The sequence below is a fragment of the Chiloscyllium plagiosum genome, chromosome 14, assembly GCF_004010195.1.
Source record: "Chiloscyllium plagiosum isolate BGI_BamShark_2017 chromosome 14, ASM401019v2, whole genome shotgun sequence".
NCBI classification, from domain to species: domain Eukaryota; kingdom Metazoa; phylum Chordata; class Chondrichthyes; order Orectolobiformes; family Hemiscylliidae; genus Chiloscyllium; species Chiloscyllium plagiosum.
In genome coordinates, this window is record NC_057723.1 from 77,147,185 (window position 1) to 77,169,506 (window position 22,322).

The 22,322-nt window shown below is 40.8% G+C and overlaps 1 protein-coding gene across 1 annotated transcript in view; it reads right to left on the bottom strand.

The window, feature by feature from the left end:
* Positions 1-22,322, bottom strand: part of LOC122556864 (histone-lysine N-methyltransferase NSD2-like) — a 278,778-nt gene that overhangs the window by 137,592 nt on the left and 118,864 nt on the right. Inside the window, exon 6 of the mRNA XM_043704119.1 lies at positions 7,819-7,969. Coding sequence (XP_043560054.1) covers positions 7,819-7,969 — 151 coding nt within the window. The remainder of the gene's footprint in view (positions 1-7,818; positions 7,970-22,322) is intronic.

Below are 22,322 nucleotides of genomic sequence, written 5' to 3' on the forward strand. Positions count from 1 at the left end.
TTGCAGATGCAAATTTCTAATAATAACTCACCACAAATCCCTGCTCAGTCTACTTAAAGTGGACAAGACAGTGCCCACTATAGGTCCAGGCCGAATTTGGCAGTGCACTCTAATATTAAAGTACATATCATTACAAGTTGGAACACTGTTTGGAAGGCCAAGTAGCAAATGTGGATGCATTGAGCTGACCCCCACTGGCAGATACATCATCTGTGGTACAGGCATGGAAGTATCCATGGAGGTTTTAAATTTTCTGGACACACTACCAGTCAAAGCTGACAATATCAGACTTTGAATGCAGGAAGATCCAGTCCTGTCAAAACTGGAGCAGCTGGCAAGGATGGGGATACCAAAGGGTCATCATAACCAGAATTGAAATCTTTTTAACCCGGACAGACAAGATCATAGCTGGCCTGCGTATCATTATGAAGAGCAAGAGTGATTGCCCTGAGCAAAGGTGGCTGGCACATACTGGCTGAGCTCCACTAGGGTCATCCAGTAGTTTCCAAAATGAAGATGCTGGTGAGAAGTTATGTTGGTGGCCAGGATTGGATGCAAACATAGCCACATTGTTGCGGCAGTGCCCAGAGTCAACAAGGGCAAATATTACAGCCAGCAGCTCATCCACATTTGTGGAAATGGCTGGGTAAACCCTGGACTTGGTTATATGTCAGTTATGCTGGCCCTTTCATAGGCTCAATGTTCTTATTTATTGTGGACACTCACTCATAGTGGCTGGACGTGGATAGAGGTCATTCGTCAAACACAGGAACAACAATAGAAAAACTGTGTGCAACTTTTGCAATACACAGACTCCCAGAAGTGTTTGTCACTGATTACGGGCCATCTTTTACCAGCGGGGAATTCTGAATATTTCCTAAAGTCGAATCATATTCAACATGATTTCCTCCGGGTGCTCCGGTTTCCTCCCACAGTCCAAAGATGTGCAGGTCAGGTGAATTGGCCATGCTAAATTGCCCGTAGTGTTAGGTTAGGGGTATGGGTGGGTTGCGCTTCAACGGGGCGGTGTGGACCTGTTGGGCCGAAGGGCCTGTTTCCACACTAAGTAATCTAATCTAATCTAAACATACAAGAACAGCTCCATAACATTCATCATTCAATGGTCTGGTAGAAACAGCACTCTAAACTTTGAAGACAGGGTTAAAGAAATACCCTACAACTTCACTAGATACCAAACTGTCCCATTCCTATTTGATTATAGGACTATCCCTTGTGCAACTACATAGATAGCTCCAGCAGAGTTAGTGGGGGATGACTCCATACCATGTCTGACCTTTCTGGACTGGGGTGGGCATGGGCGATTTGAAACAGCATCAGGAATGTCAATGCCAGGTGTAAGACTTCGCTAAGCGAAAGAAGCAATTTAGTTCAGAGGGTGAAGTTTGACATAGGAACCACGGGAATGGCCTTGCATGGATAAGAAGCATGGTTGACGTGAGGTCAAGTCCAGTAACTTGTAAAGTTCCGACAGACCATATGAAAGTTTCAAACTCGCAAAACGTGTCCAGCTCCTCAATAACCTTTCCAACTGTTCCAGAACCCATGGGTTCTCCGCCTCCATCAGGCACTGAAGATACTTCAGAATCGGAGATGAACACAACCGCTTTTCGCCTTTGCTGGCTGAAGAGGAGAATGAATTTCTTCTGAGATGCTCCAGGCGCAAGAGGTGAACTACTGTGCGTTACATGCCAACTGTATCAGAGGCAGAATTGGAAAATGTAACCCACGTGCTAAAAGGAGGGGTTAATAAAAAAAAGTATTGGCCTCTGGAGGGAGGGAAAGTGATTGTAATGAGGTCAGCCAGGTGGACCTCAAAATATGAATTCCCTGATTGGGTCTGTTCATCTTGTCCAATCAGGGAGTCCTGTAAATAAAGGGTGACTTGGTGACGGGATACCAGCCTTTATGGAGTTATTTCAACAGCTTTCTCAATTCTAACCTTCCTTTCCTCTTCCAAAGCGCTGTCATTCCTCAAGGCAGTGCTAACTCGATGTCCGTTTATATCTCTGGTTTAGTATCAAATTAGCTTTCAAAGTGACAAATACCATCCCATAGCTGCATTGTTCCTGGGTGGTCTCGAACCACCAATCTTCCAGTTAACAGCCGAACACGTTGACTCACTGTGCCACAGAGATGCTATGGTAAGCCAGAACAACTCCAGATTCGACTCAGAACAAATGAGGCTCATTGCCTGGGTTTGGGTCTCACCTGTTCTAGAGGTGTGTAATAACATATCTTAACAGGTTATTTAGGAAACATCTATAAATCATTATTTACGAAAAAAAGAGGTTCTTAAGAGGATCTTGTGGCATAGCAAAAGTGTCCCTACCTCTGGGCCAGAACAGCATAGGAGGTTAAGAGACAACCTGATAGAAGTTTACAAAATAATGAGAGGTACAGATAGAGTTAATGGTAGTTGTCTTTTCACTAGGATGGGGGATTTCAAGACTAGGGGGCACATTTTTAAGGTGAGAGGACAGAGACTTAAAAAAGATATGAGGCAAATTTTTTACACAGAAGCCGGTTCGCGTGTGGAATGAACTTCCTGAGCAAGTGGTGGATACAGGTACAATTACAACATTTAAAAGATATTTGGACAGAGACATGAACAGGAAAGGTTTGGAGGGATATGGGCCCGGAGCAGGCAAGTGGGACTAGTTTAGTTTGGGATTATGTTCAGCATGGACTGGTCGGACCAAAGGGTCTGTTTCCATGCTCTATGACTCTATGACTATGACTGTGTGTGTTACAACACATCTGAACAGGTTCATTTAAAAAACGAGCTGCTTTCTTGGTTATGGTTCTTTTGTACATTGGTACATCCCTCCCTCAAGGCCAGAAGTTCTGGGTTCAAGTTCCACTTGTCTTGAGGGTACTTTAGAAGACATCTTAGCAGGTTATTTAAAATAAGAAAGAAAATGGGATGTTGGGTGATACATTCAAAGAGAACTGGGTTCTACCAAAGAATCATTGGAAAAACTGGGATTTAAAAGATTTCCTCACCTGCAACACACCAGAGAGACAGCAGAAGAAAACTGAGCAAGAGAGAAGCATGTATTATCCACAAACTAAACAGGAGACCAGTGCTGGACTTACTTTCATATTTAATCTGTCTATGTTGTACAAGAAGATAAGTTTCTGTATATTAAATATGGAATAAATACCTAACAAGATAGGCCACGTTAGCTACTTGCTTAGTTAGGTAATTGAGTGATCCAGTAGTTTGTTATGAACTAAGCCAGACCACTCAAAACATTCTTAAGCAGGCAGCTCCAGACTATAACTTTGCAATTTGTTTCAGTAAGCGCACAGAGAAAATTATCTGGATTAAGTTAGCTAGGCTGACTACCAGATTTTAAAACAAACATTTATTCACAAAATTACACAATGAAACACAAAGAACAGAATAAAGATCCCCTACAGAATTCAACCTATCCAACAAGACTTAATTATGCTGTTCCGAATAATCGCAACAGCCCCAATAAGTGAACTCCCATTAAAACCCAATATAAATGGGTTTTTTGCTGCCTCATTAAACATATGGATGTCAGTCTACCAAGTATTCCTTATCCTTCTCGAACTGTCTACAGCCATTGGCACAGCTCACTACACCATTCCCAAACCCCTTTCTACTGCTGTCATCTGGTTTTGTTTTTAAATTTTGTGTTACTTTTACATGTGGGATGTGGGTGTCACAGGTCAAGCCAGTGTGCGTTGCTAGCTGCCTTTGAGAACGTGGTGTTGAGCTGTCTTCCTGAACTGCCGCAGACCTTGTAGTGTAAAGATTTCTATAGAGCTATTATGAGGTTTCACAATTTTGAACTCTCAATAGTGAAACAACAGCAATATAGCTGCATGGCAGGATGGTGTGTGGTTTGGAAGGCAATTTACCAGGCGAGGTGTTCCCACCTAATGTTGTCCTTGTCCTTTAAAGGTGGTTGCAATCATAGGTTTGAATGGTGCTGTTAAAGAAGGCTTGACAGATTGCTGCAAAGCATCTTGCAGATCTTAAATACTACTGCCACTGTATGTTGGTGATGAAGAGAGTGGAGTGTTGAAGGTGGTGACTGGGGTGCCAATCAAGTTAAGTTGGTTTAATATGGACAGCATTCCATCATAGTCCTGATTTGTGCCTTGTCAATGTTGGACTGGCTTTGGGTATTAGATGAATTACTCACTGCGAAATTTCTCATCTCTGACCTGCTCTTGTAGCCACAGTATTCATATGGCTGATTCAGTTTGATTTTTAGTCAATGGTAACCTCTTGATGTTGAGAGTGGGAGATTCAACAATGGTAATGCCACTGAATGTCAAGAAGGGATTGTCAGATTCTTTCTTGTTATCAATTGAATCATATCCACAATATCACTTAAAATGATTTATTTAGACTATTCCCAGTCTGTTACCTCTTAAGATGATGGATTTGACTTGCTCACCTCCAAAGTCTCATCTCCCCACTGATGTTGTTCCTCAGTGATATTGTTTGAAATAATGTTAGATTTTACATGTACACTAATGACACTGACCTCAACCTCACGATGACGTCTCACAACTCCCCCATCGTGCTAAATTACCAAACTGCTAACTCAACACCCAGCATTGGATAAGCAGGAATTTACTACAATCAAACTATAGGAATACTGATGGATACTTTTACTTCTAATTATAGGACCCTTTCCCTCACTTCTAATTCCACCTAACAGTCTGATATTAAACCAGTCTGCTTCCAGCTTTGGTGTCATATTTGACTGAAATAGCTACCATCATAAAGAGCAACGATTTGCATCTCCTTAACATCGTCCAACTTTGGCCAGATATTATTCATCTTTGCTTAAACCTTCATTCACACCACTGATACTTCCAGCACCCTCATGCTGCTCTCCCACTTTCTATCCTTTGTATATATAAGGTAATCCAAACATCTGCCAAAACCCAGAGCAAATTCTGTTCATTGATCTCCCTAGGTTCAATGACCTATATCAGTCAATCAAGCAAAGCCTGAATTTTAAAATTCTCATCCTTATTTTCAAATCCCTCTGTGACCACACATTCTATCCCTTCAATCTCCTTCAGGCCTACTCCTCTACTTCGTACCTCTCAGCATTTTAGCTTAAAGTTGCTCCATCATTGATGTGGTTGCCTTACCATAGGCTCTGGAATATGCTGCCTACATCTCTTTCTGGAACTCTACCTCACTTTTCTCCTCTCAATACTCCATAAAATCTACTTCCTTGACCAAGCTTTCGATCACATTATCATTATTTCTATATGAAATAGACAATAGACAATAGGTGCAGGAGTAGACCATTCTGCCCTTCGAGCCTGCACCACCATTCATTATGATCATGGCTGATCATCCTCAATCAGTATCCTGTTCCTGCCTTATCTCCATAACCCTTGATTCCACTATCCTTGAGAGCTCTATCCAACTCTTTCTTAAACGAATCCAGAGACTGGGCCTCCACTGACTTCTGGGGCAGAGCATTCCACACACCCACCACTTTCTGGGTGAAGAAGTTTCTCCTCATCTCTGTCCTAAATGGCCTACCCCTTATTTTTAAGCTGTGTACTCTGGTTTGGGACTCACCCATCAGCGGAAACATGTTTCCTGCCTCCAGAGTGTCCAAACCTTTAATAATCTAATACGTCTCAATCAGATCCCCTCTCAGTCTTCTAAACTCAAGGGTATATAAGCCCAGTCGCTCCAATCTTTCAACATAAAGATAGTCCTGCCATTCCAGGAATTGACCTCGTGAACCTACGCTGCACTCCCTCAATAGCCAGAAAGTCTTTCCTCAAATTTGGAGACCAGAACTGCACACAATATTCCAAGTGCGGTCTCACCAGGGCCCTGTACAGCTGCAGAAGAACCTCTTTGCTTCTATACTCAATCCCTCTTGTTATGAAGGCCAGCAGGCTATTAGCTTTCTTCACTATCTTCTGTACCTGCATGCTTGCCTTTGTTGACTGGTGCACAAGAACACCCAGATCTCTTTGTACTGCCCCTTTACCTAACTTGACTCCATTTAGGTAGCAATCGGCCTTCCTGTTCTTGCCACCAAAGTGGATAACCATACATTTATCCACATTAAACTGCATCTGCCATGCATCTGTCCACTCACCTAATCTGTCCAGGTCACTCTATAATCTCCTAACATCCTCCTCACATTTCACCCTGCCACCCAGCTTTGTATCATCAGCAAATTTGCTAATGTTATTATTAATACCATCTTCTATAACATAAATATATATTATAAAAAGCTGCGGTCCCAGCACTGATCCCTGCTGTACCCCACTGGTCACCGCCTGCCATTCCGAAAGGGAGCCGTTTATCACTACTCTTTGTTTCCTGTCAGCCAACCAATTTTCAATCAAGTTAGTACCTTGCCCCCAATACCATGCGCCCTAATTTTGCTCACTAACCTCCTATGTGGGACTTTATCAAAGGCTTTCTGAAAGTCCAGGTACACTACATACACTGGATCTCCCTTATCCACCTTCAGAGTTACATCCTCAAAAAATTCCAGAAGATTTGTCAAGCATGATTTCCCCTTCATAAATCCATGCTGACTCTGACCTATCCTGTTACTACTATGCAGATGTGTCGTAATTTCATCCTTTATAATTGACTCCAGCATCTTTCCCTCCACGGAGGTCAGACTAACTGAGGACTAAATGAGGTATCATGTTTTGATTTTTTGGTGAAAACACTTTGGGGCCTTGTTTAATGCACTATATAAATTATGTTTATCCACAATAACACGTTACATTTGATATGAAAAATAAGGAGGACAGACATTTGCTGCAAAGATAGAACCTAAACAGTAGCTTCCCAATGCCTGCACAGCCATACAACTTAGAGTGAATGTTGGTTGGAACTGTGTAAACTTCAGTTACCTTACTGCTGACCTTATGTTGGATGGTAGGTTGGAGCCAGTGAATGAAGGAGGTAGAATAGGAACTTTGAGGAGAGGTAGAGTGGGAGCAAAACAATGCTCCCTAAAACATGTATGTGCACCATGCAACAAGCTGAAATTTCACATGGATTGAAGTAAGCAGGCTACTCAAAATCATGAACTTTTAATATATAAGCAGACATGGGCATGATAGGAATGCTGAATTTGTAGCCTGTTAAACAGTAAGAAGAATTACAGGAAATATAGCGTTTCCTCACTAATGTAAGTAGTTACTTTATAAAATGAGCAACTTTAAATGAAACAAATCTTCCCCTTACAAGCAATATAAAAGTTTTAGATAGGTTCTATAGCTGCCTGTCAGAAATAAACAAAACATTGTACCCTGCAATTTAAATACTATAACTTTCTAAGTGACTTTAAGGAAAAAAACTTTTAATTTAAAATAAATGTTAACTCTTCCTGCTTACCTCTTAATCACTGCCTCTCCCACTCCCAATCTACACAGTGAAAGCTGTTTCAGACTGCAGTGTTACAGAGGCAAGCTACAAGCTAGAGGCGGTGAGCATGAGTGAGTTAAGCAGGAGGATCTGGCATGGGAGGTCCAGAACAGGTCAGTGAGCAGGAGGATCAGCAGTGACAGGGTGGGCTTACAGCAGGAAGGTTGATGAGTGGGAAAGGCCTTTAGGGAGAAGGAACAGCCATCCAAAAATAGGGTTAGCCAAGACATATGATCCCAAGCCAGACCTGGCATGAAACAATATTAACGTGAAACCTCAATGTTAAACGCCGATACTGGCCCAATTAAAAATGCAACATTAAATCAATACAATTTAAAACAGAGCAATTTTGACTTACTGTATTGACATGGAATTCTTCTTACCTAGTGACGAAGACTGCTGTTTCAGTTCTGTAACATTGGGTAATATCTCTGCTCTTTTCCACTCCTTCTGTTTAGCATGATGCTCAATGTTCTGTGTAAGGACCAGCTCATCAACCTGCTGAATACCTTCATTGGCATCCTGTGACCTTATCTGTGAATAAATATATACAAAGTCTAGAAATAAAAACACTAATGTCACAAAACCTGGCATAAAATGTATACAGAGTAGAGCAAATCAGAGTCTGTGAAAGTTAGGATACAATGAAAAAGATTGACAAATCTCATTAGGTCAAATAGCATCCAAGTAAAGAAACAGAGCAAATGTTGGGTCATTGGACTCTTAACTCTGTTTTACTCCACTGGGGCTGACCTGCCTAACTTTTTCCAGTAATTGGAAAACGCTTACTTCAGATTTCCATCAGTCTTAGTAAACTGCTTTGGCAAAAGTTGGGAATTTAGTGCAAGTGGGATTCTGTGGTTAACTTATAAACAACTACAAATTAATAAGATTATTTTTAAGGCAACAGATTTCTGGCTGATTGTCTTTTTTGAAGAATGTCAAGACAAATATAAATTGTCAGAAAAGGATTAACCACTTACATACTCATGACTATAAAACCTTAAGACCATTGAAAAAAAATGGATATAAAGATGAATTAACAGTGGAAAGAAGGTATGGCTCTGGCATTTTCACTTGCTTTTTTAAATTATTCTTAAACATAATGGACAGTATTTGTTGCCCATCTCTAACTGCACTGTTGCAGTCTTGAACTGCTCACAAAAATAAAATCAAAAGCAAAATATTTTAGGTGTTAGAAGCCTATCAGTTGAATACTGAGGTCTATTCAGTTTTGTGAATGAAATTTATGAAAAAGATGATCTTTTGGATACATATTAGATAGGTCAGACTTGAAAGATTTTGAAAGATGGGCATTCATTCAAAGAAGAAATATATGTACAAAACTGTACATAATTGAACAGTTGCAATTGCACGAAAGCAAAAATAATTAGGTGAAGTAATCATTTTTAACAGCCTTGATAGCATAAATGAAACATTCTGCAGTGTCACATACAATGGAGGACTCAGTGATTGGGTAGTTGGAGGTCATTCATATTTTGGATGTAGGCACAAGTATTAAGGAACACTGAAGGAATGAAAATTAGGCTACTCTTAGCAAAGCTGGACTCTACAGCAGATGACACAATTGGAGTAAAACGTAGTTACCATTGTCTTAACCAGACCACAGAGCTGCTCTCTCATTAGCCGGTGGTGGTTTAGCCTAAGGGTCACCACACCTCAGGCGAGGGAAGAAGTTAAGAAGGAGAATCCTTCATGGTAACCTCAGCTGGTGTGGGAATTAATCCATTCTGCCGTTGTCACTCTGCATCACAAACTCGCCATCCAGCCAACTGAACTAACCAGCCCAGCATTAGTAGGAAAATGAATCCCAGAAATTCCCCAGGAATATTAACAAGGTGTTTCAGATCTGACTCAAAACATCATGTACACAACAAACCATGAGTTTGATTCTCAAAGTGATTTGCATAAAAGCAAAATACGTGAATGCTGGAAATCTGAAATAAAAACAAAGTGTGGGAGAAACTTAGTAGGTCCAAAGCATCTATGGAGAGAGATACAGAGTTAACATGGAGTCCAATACGACTCTTCATCAGAACTCCTTGTTCTGTTCTGAAGTCATATCAGACTCGAAACATTAACTCTTGTTTCTCTCTTCAGAGAATTTGGAGGCTGAAGATGATAATTATCATTAGTCTAAAAGATTTGAGTTGATCACAAGAAGCTGTACAAGTTACAAATTTATTTAATCATATGGTGTTAGATAGTGGTTGCACCTCAAAGGCATGTTGAAAAGATTGGCTAAACTGCTATTTTGATTCATTCCAATATTGAGGATCAACTTTAGATTAGGAGAGCATGAAGATCCAATTTGTTTTAGTTTGAGGGATGGTAACACATGGAGGTAAATAAAAAGAGTGGTGATTTCATGCAAAATTGCAAGCTAATTTATTTGGCTTGATTTAATCTCCCATGGTATACCTTTGCCATTAAGTAGGCGCCCTATAAAAAAAAAGACAAATTGAATTGGAAACTATGCATAAGGCAATTGCACTTGGAAATTTGGTGGATCTACATAACACTTCTATTATTCTGTGCCGTTTATCTGATCGAGAAAGGTTTGATTAAAGGAATCCAATAAAGCTTCTAATCAATGTCAGCATCAGATTATAGAGATCAGGGTGAATAAAAAGCAAATTGTCTTAAACTGGGACAGAGAATTGGTTCATCTTTCTTGTCAAAGATGAGAAATCATGATAAATGTGTAATTCATGAGGTGTATACAAGGCTGAAAATGATTAGTAAATAATGTTAAATATTTAGGAAGTATCAGACATCATGATGAGGACCAAACAGTGATAGGAGATGAAGTCATATAGAAATGAAATAAAAACAAAGTGCTGGAGAAACTCAGGCATCTGGAAACATCTGTGGAGAGAGAGCAACAGAGTTAAAGTTTTAAGTGCAATAGCTGGCAACTGCCCTGGCCTGGACAGTTCATACGAAAGAGGACTGGAGGACATAGACCCAATCAAATGGTCAATGGGAGAAATCTTAAATTACCTTGTGTGCTAGGTGACAGTCCTCTTGCCCTAGAGGGAAGTATGATTAATTCAATCTTTTTCAGCAATTTGAATACTTTATGTATAAGGTCTAAGGCATCAGATAACATCATCCAAGATTGGCTTTAATTCTGGGGATATGATGGAGTAGAGAAGAAAGGGCCATAAGGAATAAAAATCCAGGTAAGGTAATAGGGGTAATGGTAAGACAATGGTTATTCAACATTATAAACTATTAAGCTTGAATAGCAATTCAATGGATTGATTACAAACTTTGTGACACTGAGTCACTACAGAAAGCAATGAGGCACCCTGCACTTCTCAAACTCATGTATACTGTAATGGCACTCCTGAGAAACTCACTACAATAGATTAGGACCAGATGGTATCAGACTGAGCAACCATGATGCACAGGACCATCTGCAAAAAGTGAAAGCAGGGATGAAATTTATCTTTTAAAATCACAGGCTCAGCTAGTATTTCTACCCATTCTAACTGCCCTTGAGAAAATTGGCATGAGCTGTTTAATTGAACCACTGCAGCCCACTTAGTATAAAGTCAGAAGTCACACAAAATAAGGTTTATTTGAAATCACAAACTTTCGGAGTACTGCTCCTTTGTCAGGTGAACTGGAGAGAAACTTGCTGGCACAGAATTCCCTCCACTTCAACTGACAAAGGAGCAATGCTTCAAAAGCTTGTGATTTCAAATAAACTGATTAGAAAATCTGGTGTCATGTGATTTCTGACTTTATTGATCCCAGTCTAACACCAGTACCTCCACATCATTTAGTATAGGTACACAAACAGAATGGTGAGGGAGGTTGCTCCAGGATTCTGACCCAGTGACAGTAAGGGACAGGGCATATAGTTCTGAAGAAGGGCTTATGCCCGAAACGTCGATTCTCCTGTTCCCTGGATGCTGCCTGACCTGCTGTTCCAGCAACACATTTTCAGCACAGGCATACAGTGCCAAGTCAGAGTGGTATACAGCTTGAAGGGAAACATGCAGACCGTGGTGGTGATGTTCCCATTCAGCTGTTGCTCGTCCTTTTAGGAGATAGAAGTTGAGAGTTTGGAAATTGCTATCACTGTGTTCTGGTGGCGAATGAAGTGAATGTGAAATGTGATGGATAGTTTACTCCTCAAGCAGTGTTCTAGATTATGTTGAGTTTCTTCAGTGTTATTAGAGCTGTACCTATCAGGCAAGTAGAGAGTATTCCATCCCACTCCTAACTTGTGCCTTGTAAATGATGCTCAAGCAATGGAGTTAGTTGCTAAGTTAATCCTACAGAATTCCTAGCCTCTGACCTGCTCTTGAAGCCACAATCCTCATACAGCTGGTCCAGTTCAGTGAACATCTCTGACCTCATGACTCTTCATTCGCTGCAAGACTGGAGCGACTGGGCTTGTATACCCTTGAGTTTAGAAGACTGAGAGGGGATCTGATTGAGACGTATAAGATTATTAAAGGATTGGATACTCTGGAGGCAGGAAACATGTTTCCACTGATGGGCGAGTCCCAAACCAGAGTACACAGCTTAAAAATAAGGACTAGGCCATTTAGGACAGAGATGAGGAGAAACTTCTTCACCGAGAGAGTGGTGGGTGTGTGGAATGCTTTGCCCCAGAAGGCAGTGGAGACCCAGTCTCTGGATTCGTTTAAGAAAGAGTTGGATGGAGCTCTCAAGGACAGTGGAATCAAGGGTTATGGAGATAAGGCAGGAACAGGGTACTGATTAAGGATGATCAGCCATGATCATATTGAATGGTGGTGCAGGCTCGAAGGGCAGAATGGCCTACTCTATTCAGATTAGGTACAGAGGAACCTCAATTATCTGAAGGACACGGGCTAGGAGTATTTCACTCTGTTAATTGAATTCCGGATAATCGAATGCTGGATAACAGTTTAGTCGAGCATTTGGACATTGCTATCTTGCCGGATAATCAAATGCCAAATAATTGAGGTTCCTCCGTATTTCAAATTTGGCCTGCAATTGAGGACAGGATGGTGTGAGGCAGGTATAGGAACCTGGTTGGGGGTGGGGGTGGGGAGTTCTAATTTGAGGAGCATCAGCCTTTGCAATTGTCCAACAATTATGGGATTTTTGCAAGCTCTGTGTATGAGATTTAGGACTTCAGGGAGATCAGCACACTGACCAAAGCTCCATGGTACAGGGAGATATTCAAGTTGGGGGATGGAGGGGTAAGCTGACAATTCTGTCACTTTAAAAAGGCTATTGTGTTTGTGGGTCTTCTTTTGCAGAGAGGCCGTAAAGGTAGAGGTACAGAAGTGTCTAGCTTAATGCTGAAAGGAGAGTGGCCAGTTCTCCCAGTTCAGGGTTTCTCTACTGTGGGCGGCACGGTGGCACAGTGGTTAGCACTGCTGCCTCACAGCGCCTGAGACCCGGGTTCAATTCCTGCCTCAGGCGACTGGCTGTGTGGAGTTTGCACGTTCTCCCCGTGTCTGCATGGGTTTCCTCCGGGTGCTCCGGTTTCCTCCCACAGTCCAAAAGATGTGCAGGGTCAGGTGAATTGGCCATGCTAAATTGCCCGTAATGTTAGGTAAGGGGTAAATGTAGGGGTATGGGTGGGTTTCGCTTCGGCGGGTCGGTGTGGACTTGTTGGGCCGAAGGGCCTGTTTCCACACTGTAATGTAATCTAATCTAATCTACTTTGTTTTAATTGTAGCAGTCACATGAGCGAGTCTAGGGGAGTTGGAAGCTTCAGGAAAGAACTCCTCTGGCCTACTTCTGAAGTCTCTTTTGGATGGTGTTCCCTCCTGCCTGTAAGAACCTGTTTCTGTGGGATGTTTTTGTACGGAAACTAAATTAGTAATAGTTGCTGCATCTGCTTGGTTAAATTTTCCAATAGGTAAGTTCTGCTAAATTCTGTTTTGTTGTGCTTGTTTTTTTTAACCTGTAGTGTTTAAATAAATTCTTGCTTTGTTTAAAACCAAATGAGTTGACCAGCTACGTCACACCTGAAATATCTACTTTTAAAAGAAGAAAAAACATCTGGGTCTAGGCTACCTTCTTCAAATATTTTGAGGGGTTCTGACCTGGTCCATAACAAAGGAAAGAAGAATATAGGAGTGGTAGGGGACAGAATAATTGGGGGATAGATACTTAACTCTGCAGTTACCAAATGATGTGTTGCCGCTCTATTTCCAGGGTTAAGGATATCTCCTCAGGACTGAAGGAGAACTTGTGAATGGAAGAGGAGGGATCCAGTTTCATTATCACATTGGTACCAACAACATTGACAGGACTAGAAAGAGGTTTTTCTGGGAAGAATTTATACTGTTTGGAGCTTAATTAAAAAGCAGAACCTCCAACCTGATAATCTATGGATTACTACTTCAGCTAAAGGCAAACTGGCATAGGGTAAATAAAAGTCAATTTAAATGCTTGGCCCAAACTTGGTGTGAGTGCAATGGGTTTCAGTTCATGGGGTAATGGGGTGAATTAAATATGATAGCAAGAAATAATCTTGTATGGGAAGATGTAGAATCCTTATGGTGGAGGTAAGAAACAACAAAAGGAAGAAGTTATTGATAGAAGAAACAACTGTGCTAAACACAATTGTAGTTACAAAGGAAGTGAGGCAGGGCTGGCTGAAGTGCAGTGGGAAGAAGTTCAGCAACCCAACAACAGTTAAAAAATGATGGCAGACATTTAAGAAATAGTCAAAACAAAAAAATCCAAGTGAGAAAGTACAATTCTAGGAAGGGAATAACCATGGTTGGCTTAATGAAGAAAGTTAAGGATAACGTTAAAATAAAAACATACCATGTGGCAAAGATTAGTGGTAAAACTGAGAATTGGGATTTTCTTTTAAAACCAAAAGATAAAAAAAGGGAAAAAACAAACTTTGAGGGTAAACGTGCAAGTAATATCAAGATGGATAGCAAAAGCTTATTTAAAAGGCCAAAATGTACACTCCAAGAACAATGCATCGGAAATAATAATGGAAGAATCAGGAAATGGCATAGGCGTTGAATAAATAATTCACACAAGTTTTCACAGTAGAAGACACAGATAGCACTCCAAAAATAATGAAAAATCAAGGAGCACAGAGTGAAGAGGAAATAAATAATAAGTCACCAGAAAGAAAAGAACCAGGGAAACAAATGGGGCTAAGGACTGAAGTCCCCTGAATCTAATGTAATGCATCCTAGAATATTAGAAGTAGCTATAGTGATAGTGGATGCACTTGCAGTCATCATCCAAGAACTTTTAGGTTCTGGAAAAGTGGATGAGGAATGAAAAACTGCCAATATAACACTTTTATTCAAAAAGAATAGGCCGACAAAAAACGATAATTATTGACCAGTTAGCTTAACCAGTCTGCTACTGGGGGATGTAATTTAGAAATGCATAACATGATCAAACAGTCAACATGGCCTCATGAAGAGGAAAATCATGCCTGACAAATTTATTAGAATTCTTTGAGGTGGTAACAAACTGGATAAAAAAAGGGGAAGAAGTGCATATAATGGATGTAGATTTCCTGGTGTTTAATAAGGTACCAAACATTAGACTACTTAATAAAAAACCCATGGTATTGGAGGTAGTATATTAACATGGACTGGGTAATTAAAGAAGACAAAGTTGGAATAAGGGCTGGCATTTTCAGGATGGCAATCTGTAACTAATAGAGTGCCTCATTTATAGGTATGCCAGGTGCTGTTGCTGCTATGCCCTCCTGCACTCTTCATTGAAATAGGGTTGCTCTCCCAGCACAGAGTTATTTTGGGCCATGAGATTATAGATTGGGGAGCAAGTACAACTCTGCTGCTGCACGCCACCCACAGTACCTCACAGAGGCTCAGTTTTGTCCCATTTATCACAATGATCATGTCACATCACTTGAATGAGGGCACCCTCAATGTGAACATAGGACTTGATATCCACAATCATTACAGTGGTCCCTCCCACTAATGCTGTCGTGGACAAATGGATCTGCAACATGTACATTAGTGAGGACAAGATCAAATATATTTTTCTCGTTAATTCTCTCCCATTTGCTACTTACTATGTCTAACATCTATGTCTTTAAGATTCCAGCAGCTCAGTTAACAGTGGTGCTGTGTTAATTTGACATTAAAGGGGTTAACCACATATTAAAGACTCCTACCCAGAGTCCATTCTGTGCCCTTGTCATCCTCAACACAATGTTCAACAAGTTGTGGTATTGATTCATCAGCTGAGGAGTGTCGTAGATAGTGATGTTTTCCTTGCCATCCTTGATACATCAAGACTTCGTTGGACTCTGAGTCAATTTAGAGGATGTGCAGGACAATCCAATGAATATACAATTACCTCTGAACAGTGATGTTTTCTGTTTTTATGGTCCCATGAGAAAGAGTGAACGTTTGACCAGTCTGATTGACAGCTTTCCCAATTTTGACACGATCCACCTGATGTTGCTAAGGCCTTTGCAGGGTTGACAGTGCTAGGACTGCTGCTGTCATCTCAAGTGGCCGATACAGTTGCAATTTTTTTGTTTCAACTTTGTCATAGGAAAAGCCACTGGCAAGTTATATATAAGTTAAATGTTCAAGATGATGGATAATCTGGCAAGTCTCTCTCTTTTGACTAAATTCTTTGCAGCGTAGATCAGCCAACATAAAAAACTGGTTTTCTCAAAGTGAAAGTTCCAGAGAGAAGTATGCTTGAAATCACCTAAAGAGCTATACCAGAAGAGAAACAGTGAAAATGTGTTTATGATTTGAATGGTGTCTTGAGTTTGTGCGTTACCCAGTAAGATCTGTAGTACTGAAAATCAGTAAGCATTTCTTACAATATTAGTACCAAAAAGAAACATTTACTGTCATCTTCATGATTAACATTGGTGACTTATGTAGTGGCACTGCAAAATTTGAGAATGGTGTTATTAAAAATTCAGATGCAATCTGAGATTGGAGTTCAGGCTTCAAGGGCTTTTAAATTCTTTGGTTGATACATGAAGACGTCCAGAGTAACTTTAAGTCATTAATTCGATTTAGAGTGTTACTCTTATCCCAGTTAATTGTGCTAGGTTCTCACAGAAAAACAATGTCACATCGAGAAAAGACAGCAATCAAGCTTCAAGGTTGGTTGGTTGAATTTACCACGTACTCCGACAAGGTTAGTTTGAGTTTCGTTATATTGGAAGTAACTACTACAGTGAAGCACCTTAAGTCATGGATGTTTTAAGGGCAAACAAAACATTAAAAAGTTAAAACGAGAAGAATTGTGTTCTTTAATTCTCTTATGTAATGGAGAAGCAGAAAATTAGTTATTCTTAGTACTGATACTTTCATTTTTCCCCAATTGTCATAGAGTGCAGTGGCTTTATAAAATATTCAATACGTTAAAAGGAAATGTTGCCCCTCCTAAGCTGAGAAAATATAGTTTCCTTAAAATAATTTCCTATTTCCTTAATATAGTTTCCTACTTGACTTAAAGAAATACTGATCCTTCTGGAAACAACAGCTATTGAATTGTATGTGTCAAATACAAGAGGTATTTGAATAGTGTGCCCACTGAATGAGAAAATCATTCTTTGGGATAATGCTCACTCACCACAAAGCAAAAAAAAACTTTACTTCATAGTGTCACACAATATTAATAAAACTCCAAGATCGAATGATGCAATTCACTAGTTATCTGACCATTTCACAAAAAGAAAAAAAAAATTACTGGTGGTTCTAGAAGAGAGGCATTTTGGAATGCTTTATAACAAACATAAAATTCTTTTCACTATGTTTTAAAATATTATGTGTGAAGATATTGTTTTGAACAAAACTGTAGAAATTAAGACAAGAAAGCTAGATGTGAGGTGTATTGTACACATTCTAACCCTCATGTTTCACTTGTAGTCCAAGCCAATGGTAATATTTACACGTTCAAGCCCTTTTTGTTAATGTTTGTTGATTATTAATTTTATTTGATACTTAAAAATGAAAAGACACTGTCATTGTCATTAGCCTTGTATCAGATTAATAACTTTCAACATTCAAACTTGCAGATGACTGTTGAAAAGATATGATCTTACCACAAAGATTCTTACTGTAAGAAATGGACTAAAAGCACTTGACTGAAGGATGGAACTGCAGAGTATTTGAATGTGCATGGTAAAACAGCTTTGTCAAGGGGGGGGGGGGATAATGCCTAACAAATCTGTTACAATTCTTTGAAGAGGTAATAAACAAATTAGACAGGAGAGTCAGTGAATGTGATTTATTTGGATTTCAAGAGGCCAGACAAGAGACTGCTAAATAAGGTAAGAGCCCATGGTGTTAAGGGCAAGGTATTGGCATGGATGTAAGATTGGCAGGATGGCAAAAGGCAATCAGTGGGAAGAAAGAGGTCTTTTTCAGGACAGTAGCTGGTGACTAGTGGAGTTCTGTGGGGTCCAGCATTGGGACCACAACTATTCACATTCTGCATTAATGACCTGGATGAAAGAACTGGGAGCATTATTGCCAAGTTGGCAGATGACACAAAGATAGGTACAGGTACAGATATGTTGAGGCTGCAGAAGGCTAGGAGAAGGAGCAAAGAAGTGGCAGATGGAATATAAGGGAGTGAGGTTATGCAGTTTGATAGGAAGAATAGAGGCACAGACTCTTCTAAAAGGACAAGGCTTTGGAAATCTGAAGCACAAAGGGACTCGGGAATCGCAATTCAAGATTCTCTTAGGATTAACATTCAGCAAATGCAATGTTAGAATTCACTTCAAGAGAGTGAGAATACAAGAGCAGGGATGTGAAGACTAGGGTCTGATCAGACCTCATTTGGAATATTGAGAGCAGTTTTGGGGCCATATCTAAAGGAGGTTATGCTGGCTTTGGAGGAGGTCCAGAGGAAGTTTGCAAGAATGATCCCAGGAATGAAGGACATGTCATATTAGGAGCGAATGAGGATTCTGTCTGTCCTTAAGAGTTTAGAAGGATGAGCGGAGAAACTCATTGAAACTTACAGAATACTAAGAGACCTAGATACAGTGGACATGGAGAAGATATTTTCACTAGGAGGAGAGACTAGGACAGATTCAATGTGAAGGGATGATCTGAAAGAAATAAAATAGGGAGGTGCATCTGTGGAACTCATTATCACAGAAAGCTGTGAAGGCCAAGTCATTGAGTGCATTTAAGATAGAGATAGATGGATTCTTGATTAGTAAGGGGATCAAAGGGAGAAGGCAGGAAAATGGGGTTAGGAACATAGAGCCATGGTTGAATGGGAGAGCACTCAGTCAGCTGAATGGCCTAATTCTGCTCCTATATCTTAAGGTCTTATTGTCTTGTGGACTAAAAACTACTTTTGTAAGCAACATATACATCAAAATACACAAAGTAATTATGGCTTTCACTTTTAACTAAGGAAAATACTTGACAGGTACACTGTACATGCCCCTTAAGTAACCAATCAATTTCACAACAGACAACAATTACAACCTTAGCTCAAAACTCCAGAGATCTATGAACTTGTAGCTTGCAAGGGACTGATAGATTTTGACATTAAGACTAAGGTCAACTGATCAACTGTTACTGATAACTCAGTCTTCAGCGAGCCCACAAAATCAAACTGCCATTTTGATTCGCCACTTCCAACCTTGGACTCTGATCTTTCTCAAGCATCTCTCCTCTTTTGCCTTGCTTTCATACAACATAGGACATTACAGCGCAATACAGGCCTTTGGTTCCACAGGTCGGCGCAATATCGAGGGCCAATCTGAAGCCAATCTAACCTACACTATTCCATTTTCATCTAAATATTTATCCAATGACCATTTAACTGCTCTTAAAGTTGGTGAGTCTACTACTGTTACAGGCAGGGCATTCCATACCCCTGCTACTCTGACATCTGTCCTAAATCTATCACCCCTCAATTTAAAGCTAAGTCCCCTCGTGCTACCAAACCCATCCAAGAAAAAAGGCTCTCATTGTCCGCCCTATCTAACCCTCTGATTATCTTGTATGTCTCAATTAAGTCACGTCCCAACCTTCTTCTCTAAAGAAAACAGTCTCAAGTCCCTCAGCCTTTCCTCATATGACCTTCCCTCCATAACCAGGCAACATCCTAGTCAATCTCCTCTGAACCCTTTCCAAAGCTTACATATCCTTCCTATAATGCAGTGACCAGAACTGTACATAATACTCACAGCAAACGCACCAGTTTTGTACAGCTGCAAGACCTTGTGGCTCCCAAACTCAATCCCTCTATCAATAAAGACTAACACACCGTATGCGTTCTTAACAACCCTATCAACCTGGGTGGCAACTTTCAGGGATTATGTACATGGACACAGAGATCTCTCTGCTCATCTACATGCCCAAGAGTCATATCATTAGCCCAGTACTCAGTCCAGCTCTGCAGTTTATCTATGTCTCTCTGTAACCTACAACATCCTTCTTCACATCCACAACTCTACCAAACTCAGTATCATCCACAAATTTACTAACCCATCCTTTTATGCCTTCATCCAGGTCATTTATATAAATGTCAAATAACAGTGGACCCAAAACAGATCCTTGCGGTACACCACTAGTAACTGAACTCCAGGATGAACATTTCCCATCAACCACCACCCTCTGTCTTCTTTCAGCTAACCAATTTCTAATCCAAACCGCTAAATCACTCTCAATCCCATGCCTCTGTATTTTCTGCAATAGCCTACCGTAGGGAACCTTATCAAATGCCTTACTGAAATCCATTTACACCACATCAACTGCTTTACCCTCATCCACCTGTTTGGTCACTATCTCACAGAACTCAATAAGTATGTGAGGCATGACCTACCCTTTACAAAACAGTGTTGACTATCCCTAATCAACTTATTCCTCTCTCTAATATAACAGATATTAATCCTATCTGTTATAACCTTTTCCAACACTTTACCCACAACCGAAGTAAGGCTCATAATTACCAGGGTTGTCTCTATTTGCCTTCTTGAACAAGGGGACAACATTTAGGTTGCAAAGGATGGGGAAGGAAATTGTAGGGGATGGGAAAAATTGAAATGTGGAGCTTATTCAAGAAACAGCTTCTGTGTGTGTCCTTGATACGTGTTTACCTCTTAGGCAGGGAGGAAGTAGTTGAGCGAGGGAGCTGTGATTTACGGAAGAAGTTGAATCTCTTGTCAAGAGGAAGAAGAAGGTTTATGTTAGGGTGAGACGTGAAGGCTCAGTTCGGGTGCTTGAGAGTTACGAGTTAGCCAGGAAATACCTAAAGACAGAACTAAGAGGAGCCAGGAGGACACATGAGGCATCCTTGGCAAAAAGGATCAAGGGAAACCCTAAAGCTTCCTACAGGTATGTCAGAAATAAAAGAATGACTCGAGAAAGACTAGGGCTGAAAATGTGTTGCTGGTAAAGCACAGCAGGTCAGGCAGCATCCAAGGAACAGGAGAATCGACGTTTCGGGCATAAGCCCTTCATCAGGAATTCCTGATGAAGGGCTTATGCCCGAAACGTCGATTCTCCTGTTCCTTGGATGCTGCCTGACCTGCTGTGCTTTACCAGCAACACATTTTCAGCTCTGATCTCCAGCATCTGCAGTCCTCACTTTCTCCTAGAGAAAGACTAGGGCCAATCAAGGGTAGTAGTGGGAAGTTGTGCATGGAGTCAGGGGAGATGGGGGAAGCACTAAATGAATATTTTCCATCAGTATTCACGCAGAAAAAAGATAGTGTCGTCGAGGTACAGCCTACTAGATAAGACAGGATTGAGGTTCACAAAGAGGAGGTATTAGCAGTTCTGGAGAGTGTGAAAATAAGTCCCCTGGATTGGATGGGATTTATCCTAGGATTCTCTGGGAAGCCATGTTTACCTTTAGAGAATCCTCGACTAGCACTCCCAGATCCCTCTGTACTTTGGCTTTACAAATTTTCTCACTGTTTAGAAAGTAGTCCATGCTTGTATTCTTTTTTCCAAAGTGCAAGACCTCGCATTTGCTCACATTGAATTCCATCAGCCATTTCCTGGACCACTCTTCCAAACTATCTAGATCTTTCTGCAGCCTCCCCACTTCCTCAGTACTACCTGCCTGTCCACCTAACTTTGTATCATCGGCAAACTTCGTTAGAATGTCCCCAGTTCCTTCATCCAGATCATTAACATATAATGTGAACAGCTGCGGCCCCAACACTGAACCCAGCGGGACACCGCTTGTCACCGGCTGCCATTCCGAAAAAGAACCTTTTATCCCAACTCTCTGCCTTCTCTCAGACAGCCAATCCTCAATCCATACCAGTAGCTCACCTCGAACACCATGGGCCCTCACCTTGCTCAGCAGCCTCCCATGTGGCACCTTATCAAAGGCCTTTTGATAGTCTACGTAGACCACATCCACTGGGTTTCCCCGGTCTAACCTACTTGTCACCTCTTCAAAGAACTCCAACAGGTTTGTCAGGCCGACCTCCCCTTACTAAATCCATGTTGACTTGTTCTAATCCGACCCTGCTCTTCCAAGAATTTAGAAACCTCATCCTTAATGATGAATTCTAGAATTTTACCAACAACCGAGGTTAGGCTAATTGGCCTTTAATTTTCCATCTTTTGTCTTGATCCTTTCGTGAACAATGGGGTTACATCAGCGATCTTCCAATCATCCGGGACTTTCCCTGACTCCAGTGACTTTTGAAAGATCTCAACCAATGCCTCCGCTATTTCCTCAGCCACCTCCCTCAGAACTCTAGGATGTAGCCCATCGGGGCCAGGAGATTTATCAATTTTAAGACCTTTTAGCTTTTCTAGCACTTTCTATTTTGTAATGGCAACCATACTCAACTCAGCCCCCTGACTCCCTTTAATTGTTGGGATATTACTCATGTCTTCCGTTGTGAAGACTGATACAAAGTACTTATTAAGTTCTC